This window comes from Neltuma alba, unplaced genomic scaffold, assembly GCF_004799145.2.
Source record: "Neltuma alba isolate B1F8T4 unplaced genomic scaffold, ASM479914v2 tig00006284_pilon, whole genome shotgun sequence".
NCBI classification, from domain to species: domain Eukaryota; kingdom Viridiplantae; phylum Streptophyta; class Magnoliopsida; order Fabales; family Fabaceae; genus Neltuma; species Neltuma alba.
In genome coordinates this window covers 40,757-48,207 of record NW_021634410.1, presented here as the reverse complement: position 1 = coordinate 48,207, position 7,451 = coordinate 40,757, and the positions used below count along the sequence as shown (strand labels likewise).

The 7,451-nt window shown below is 30.4% G+C and overlaps 1 protein-coding gene across 1 annotated transcript; it reads right to left on the bottom strand.

The window, feature by feature from the left end:
• Window positions 1-2,810: 2,810 nt before the first annotated feature.
• Window positions 2,811-3,472, bottom strand: LOC114750017 (basic form of pathogenesis-related protein 1-like). The gene has a single exon (XM_028938562.1). The coding sequence runs from the start codon at window positions 3,470-3,472 to the stop codon at window positions 2,984-2,986; it is 489 nt and encodes a 162-aa protein (XP_028794395.1). The 3' UTR covers window positions 2,811-2,983.
• Between the last annotated feature and the right edge of the window lie 3,979 nt (window positions 3,473-7,451).

Here is a 7,451-nt window from a genome sequence, read left to right as displayed (position 1 = left end):
AATGTGATCAGGATCATAGACCAGGTATAGAGCTTGTTTAACGCAATTGCATGCATCAATCCAGTCTTCTTTTGGGGTGGTGGATGTGAGCATGAGAGAGAGGAGGACAAGGAGAGAGAGAGAGAGAAGAAGGAAAGAAAAGGAGAGGATGAGAGAGAAGAAAGAGAAAGAGAGGGCATTTTCATTTCTTTTCAACATTTCATAGTAAATATTTAAGACCTGGTCCTGGCATTAATTTTGTGAACTGAAGAACTTAAATTACAATTTTATATATCCAAGGTCTCTTATTGCAAACTTTCCTATGTAAAATCATCGCTAATTTCCGCTCGGGAGGGAATAAACTAGCAGGTAAATAGGTCTTTTAAATCAAGCATTAGACTAATTTTATAGTATGAATTATACTGTAAAATTGGGTTTACATTTATGACCAGAGGAATATTATGCATATCAATAATGGAAGTCTCAAACTGACTTTCAAGTATCATTGTTAATCGAAGAAAACTTAGATAAAACTTCGCAATTTCAATCAACCTTTGCATAGTAAAATCAGAGAATAAATTAGTTGGATTTATACAAATCATATTATTAGGATGGTTTGTTGAAATCTGAGTTTTTTCGATTGCAGTTGATGAAAAAACTTCTAGACTTCTATAATTTAATTTCAATTTGCATTTTGATATTTGATTCACGAACAAAATCTTTGAATAAAAAGTGTTACTCATTAAATTGTAATTTTCCCGTAAAAATATTTCTATATATTGTATATTTAAAATCCATGGAATTTGTACATTAGTTTTTCCTGTTGATTCTTGACCACATAATTCCAATTTGACTTGTAAGCAAATTAGCGTGTAAAATAATTAATCAATCGCAGTTAAGTTTTTCAAACAATTAGGCAATAACAAATTCAAGACAATAATATTGAATTGTCGCATCTCCAAAATTTGGCCCATTTTCAATTATTTCAGTCTCATTCAGCCTCCATCAATAAAATATTAAGGCAAGTTGTTGATGGCGAGACGGGACCAGTTTTGGTACTCATCCCAAGGATGAGTACTATGATATTTATCAAATTTCAATTATTCAAATTTAATATGAACAGCCAAGATTTAATATTTAATATTTTTTTAAAAAATATTTTCTTTTTAAATCCAAAATAAATATAATATCTTAATTGTAAGGTTTTCAAAAAAATAAATTTTTATTTAAAATTCACTAGTTAAAAATTTTAAATGTAGACAATTAAAATTAATTTTGAATAGTTAGATTTCACCGTAGCGATGAGCATTATGGTGCCCATCCCTACAATGAGCATCGAAACTAGTTACACTCCCCCTGCACCTTGTGATATAGGATATATCTTTTAATTTAAAAACTGTAAATATTTCTTAATCTTTATTATAAGTTACTAAATGGGATATTAATTATATTTTTTCAAGATTACTCTTATTTAAAATCTTATTAATTAGTTACACTTTCTATATGGCTTTTTAGATGTAATTTATTGTGAAAATATGAATAAATTTAGAATTTTATTTTATTTTCAAACCTAGTTTAATGATTTACTCACCTCTCATTAATATTAATGAGATAGTTAGAATTGTCTTATAATAAAAGCCAGAGGCGGTAAAAAATGGTAAATGAATGTAATGATTGCGAATCTAGCTTATTAATTTTTTTAGTGGACTTCCGATAAGATAAATTGAGGGGTAGATTATGGCAAGTTTTTCTTAACCCTCATGCCTACTTTAACTATCTACGATGTGTTTAACAGTATGCGCTACTGTTGCATATTCGCCAAATTCACCTATTAGGCGCTACTTTTTTTCTTTAGTTTTTCCCCTATAAAAAAACGTCACTTTCTTTACCAGCTGTGTGCTTAATGCCTATACGTTAAATAATTATAAGAGAAGATGCTAAAAAAAATAATTATAAGGAAAAAAATTCTCCTTCAAAACATTATTAATTTAGTGGCGTTGGAATTAAGTAATTAAAAGGTCTGTGCTCCTATAAATTTCTTGTTAATATATTAGAATTAGTAGAGAATATGATATTATGCATTGTCAATTTTACGCTCTTAGTATTTCCTAATTTTCTAATTTAAAGCATTTTTTATAAGTAAATATTATATAATGTCAAGTTTTAATGGCTTAACTTTTTTAAATAATATCATTTTTGTAATTATAAAATGTTATTTTAGTTTTTTAACAACGTTCAAGAATCCTTAATAAGATTTTTTGAGATGCACTAAAAGTGCAAGTCTTAATTTGAATTTTGATATTTCAACTGAATTTAATTGGGATTCTCTCAAGAGTTAATGATACTAACGGAATGAAGTTAAAGATTTAATTAATAGAAAAAATAATTATGTACCAAATTAAAAATTAAAAGAAAGTATAAGTACACCCAAAATAATTTTTTCCAAATTTTAATACAAACTTGGTAATGAGTAAAATCAAGCAGACGGGGAAATTTCTTTGAAAATAATACTTTTTTCCATTAAAAGAGTGAAAGAATCCAAATTCTAAGGAAGTTTTATGAGAATAGATCGCAACTCGTGTTCCATTTCGTCCCAGTTCCACACGCCCGTAGATCACATATATCCAATTCCTCACGAGCAAACGAAAAATAGATATAGATAGCTCATAAGTTTATGCCAAAAAAAAAAAAGCCGTACGTACATACATACAGATATATATGTGTATATGTATATATGTATATATCTATCCAATAAAATCATTGTTCAAGAAAGGGGAGAAAACTTTAAACATGAAATACTTCAAACTTACTATTAAACATCACATACGAGATACTTTGACATACGATCTTAGTACTTATTATTATTCAGAAAGGTACTTTAAAATTTATTGTTATTTCATCATAACATGACACTAACATATGATCTTAATACGAAATACAAGCAATATCATCTGTTGTTCCATTTATTTCTTTTCAATGCAAATTATTTCCTTTCATGGATCGATCAATAAGGTCTTTGTCCCACGTAGTTGCCAGGAGGAGCATAGTTGCAGCCAATGAAAGTTCCTCCGTTGTCACACCTCACTTTAGCACAACCAAGACGAACCGAAGTCTTCCAAACCACTTGAGTATAGTGCCCGCACACCCCACCAACGCACGAGTTGCTATTGTAGTCATAGTACTTCTTCTCGGCCACCCACAACTTCATGGCATCCGTGCCGGTCAAGTCGGCGGAGCTCGATGCAAGGTTCTCTCCGTACTTGCCACCTCCACCGGAGTGGACCAGTCGGCAGTCAGCCTTGCGTTGGTTGGCATAGTTCCGTGCAAAAGCGGCAACAGTTTCATCCCAAGCTATGTTAGGAACACCCACTTGTGATCTTGCTGCGTTGTGGGCATTCACATAGTCTTGTGGTGAATTTTGGGCATATGTTGTGAGGGCAAAAAGAAAAAAGAAGAAGAAGAAAGAAACTGAAAGCTTGGATGATAACTCCATTGTTTGGCTATCAAATCAGGGATGAGGAAATGGGAGGCCTTGGGGGCGAATTTATATGGATTTTTGGCGTGGAAAATTATTCTGGGCCCTGTAAGTCCAAATGATGAAAAAAGTGGTTAAATTATTAAAAATGACTAATTAGAGTTGAATAAGAGGGAGTGGAAATTTCAAATTTCAAAATCATAATGGGTGGAGGACCTAGAGAAATCAAATCTTTTTTCGGCCGTGGAATCATATTAGTATTTGGTTGAGAATATATATGTGTGCGCGCGCGCCTTTCCCCTTTATGGTTAGAAAAGATGTAATTGATCCAATCCTAAATATAGAAGCTAGTTAGCTAACTAGAAAGTTAATTTTGATTATAAGTATAGAATCTTAATTCATTTTATTTCTTATATTTATTATTATTTTTCAAACTAATATATATAATTTAAAATTTGACATATAATTCAATTTTACATAGAAGTATTTTATTAGAATTAATTAATCTATGTAATTTCCTTATCCGACTGAAATTAGTTAAGTAAGTTTTATATTAAAGATTGGATAAGTAATTTTTAAATATGATAACGGTTGATTATGGCTTGATGGGGTTGGCCAAGCAAGGTAGTGTGGAAGTTTCAAAACAATCATAGCGCGTGAATGAGAAAAACTCTGAAGTCTGTGACTCGTTTACGTTTCCGAGAGGTTGCCGTATTCCAATTGATTTTCCACCAAATAAAAAAAAGAATTACAGTTAAGTCTCACATAAGAGAAATAATTACCAAAAGGTCTCAATAACAACATCAACAGTTTATAATGACAAGCTCTATAATGAAAATGACAATTTCTGTAACTTGTTTTTCAATTATTTTTTTTGCTTGGGACCTCATTATAATTCTTTCTAGAAAAAATAATGAAAGTGTGGATATTGAAGTTGACAAAATGATTTAAAAATTGCTTCATTTTTTCTTGCTTCAGAAGCTCAGATTTATTTTAGTGAGTTTTTCTTTTCCCATTTAGTAAGACATAAGAATAGTATCGAGATCATAAAACGTAGAATTACACTACCAGTGTGGTTATGAAATTTTTGCACTGATATATATTAGCAAAATATTTTTATTAATTGTTGGAAAATAATTTATCCATTTTTCATTTGTGGCAAAAATGTTTACAAAAATTGGTGTGAAATTTCAGAAGTGCATCTTCCATAGTTTTTTTCACTCTTTTTTTGGTAATTTATTACTAACTATATAATGATTTGCAGCTGATATCATAGATTTTAACATGAAACCATGTATCTAAGATTGAGGAATATTGTGGAGGGATTTGATATTTTCCAATCCCATCTATAATTTTGAACACAGGCTCTTGGTGCCTCAGTACAGTAATTGATACTCTGAATCACTCCCCCTTACTTCCTGTAAGATTACAAACTCACTCAAGAGTCCACACTCTTGAGTATCACACAAGACATGACTAATGATGAAAATGTAAACTCTCTTACAGAGTGAAAAATGATAATCACTGAAGCTCGATATATGGAAGAACAGAGTATTGAATGCAATAGTAAATAATCAACAGAGGGTAGCTCGCGTATTCAATCTATTCATTTAATGCTTCTTCGCGCGTTTTATAGTTGAGGTAGTTTAGTAACTGTTAGACAGAAGAGCTTCTAGCCGTTGAGAGTTCGGTTGCGTATTTTCCCAGTTGCAATGGTTTCCGCCATTAATGCTTCTGACAAGGTAGGTTACAGGCTACTTGGACAACCGTTGGAGAGCCATTGAGTTTTTCTTCATAATTTGCAATAATAAATTGATTCAATAAGTTTTTCTTTGTAGAGTAAGATCAAAAGTAAAACCGAACAAATGATAAAATGAACATTCATAGTTTACGGTTAGAATCAATCAGTTGTTAAATGAGCTGAGTAATAACTGATCATGCTTGATCAAAGTGATGATCAATTACTGCTTGATCGCTCAGGTTATCGATTATTCAGAGTAAGAGCTTTTGAAACAGATAACTAATTTATCGATCAAGTGATCGATAAAAGGAAATAGTGACATCATACTGGTATGCATAGAAAAAGAAGACCAAGGTCACTTTTGATTTTGAATCTCTTTAAATAGATAATTAAGACAATTATGAAGGCTGAGGAAAGCTCAAATGAAATAGATGATAAATTTTGAGAAACATCGAGACTAGTTAAAGTTTAAACTGAAATCGCCTTATAATCGAACAAGTGATCAAACAGGTTTTAGAAATAGATTTTGAAGCACTAATTTTCAAACACATTATCGATAAATAGATGATGGATAACCTTATAGATAAACAATAAGCAAAAGTATATTCAGTGAAAACACAGGCTATGTAGGTTGATCGAATAGGTGATTGATTAATGAATGATCGATCAAGTGATCGATAAAGAGGTTTATTCTTATATTGATTTATCGATCACATTATGTGAAAACAAGGCAAACATAAAGTGCGATGATCGATCATATTATCGATAATGTGATTATCGATCTCGTGATCGAAGAATCATGATTTAAAAACAATGTGCTGATTATCGATCATGTGATTGATAATTTACTGATCGATCAGGTGATCGATAAGCTACTGAAATAATTACCTATACCCAGAGTTATGAAGCAATGTTCGATCATATTATCGATAAATGACTGATCGATAATAAATGGTGACTAAAGCAAAACATAGAGTGAGTAGAACGCATTAACATTTATCTGTCTTCTCATCGATAATCTGTTTATCGATCATGTTATCAATAAATGCCTATCAGATTTGTGTCCCTTTATCTGACTGATGTTCGATCATCTTAATTATCGATCAAGTGATCGATAATGTACTCCAAATTCTTATACCTAGCTAAGTTAACAATAATCGATTAATTGATCGATCAACACATTATCTAACAAGTTATCAATCAAAGTTTCTGCTAAGTTACTTGATTGTACAGAGATATTATCTATTAGCTTATCGATAAGTCCTTGATCGATGGGATGATCAATCAACATATTGAAACACAAATTACTTACTTTTTATCATCAAAACCTTAATCCTAACACTGATTATTAATGAAAATGTTTTAATTTCTAATTCGTGGGTTTTGTATTTACATGTTCTAAAAATGTTTTGATTTCGTGGGATGATTAAATGGCATTGTTTTAGACATTCCTAGTGGTTTGAATGATTAAATATTACTTGAGATTTTATTTAGTTTGAATTAAACTTGCATGAATAATATTTTTAGCTACTAGGTTTTCCAAATTGAAATTGCCTTGCTAGTTTGGTGTTTAGAGATTTATTTTTCAAAGTTAAAATAGCGGAAAGAGATGGCACAATGTTTGAGAAATGCTTATTTTTAAACCGTTATGCTGCCCAATTTTTTTCAATTAGAATGGGACGTGATTAAATGTTGTTATTTCCAATTGGAATGGATTTTTTTTTTTCATGAGTCTTGTTACTGGTTCTAATATTGTCGTGCTATGATTTGTTCGTTCTGATAATCGCCAGAAATGTTTAATTGAACAGAATACTTTATGGTTTTAATGTTACAATCATTATGTATTCTCTCTAATATTTGATAGTTATTAACCATCAAATATTTTTTGTGACCATATGTAACGCTTGCATATTTGACAGTTCATAACTATCAATTATCATGAAAAATAACCGTCAACTATTTAAATTTTTATAGTAGTATCCAATTCAAGGAAACAGGGATACACGGTATAAAGGGTAAGTGGGTTCAGAGGGGAAGTGTTTATCTCTGTAAGGTACTTAAAACCGAGTTAGTCATTGAACTTGGTAAAGACAATAGTTCAAGATTTAATGGTTCTATCATGGTTGAAATAGCATCAATCAAATCATGATTAAAATAATATAATTTAATTAAAATATACGCAAATATTTTTATATTATTTTAAACAGTATTATTTAAATAAATTAAAATAATAAAATTTAATTAAAATTATAAAAA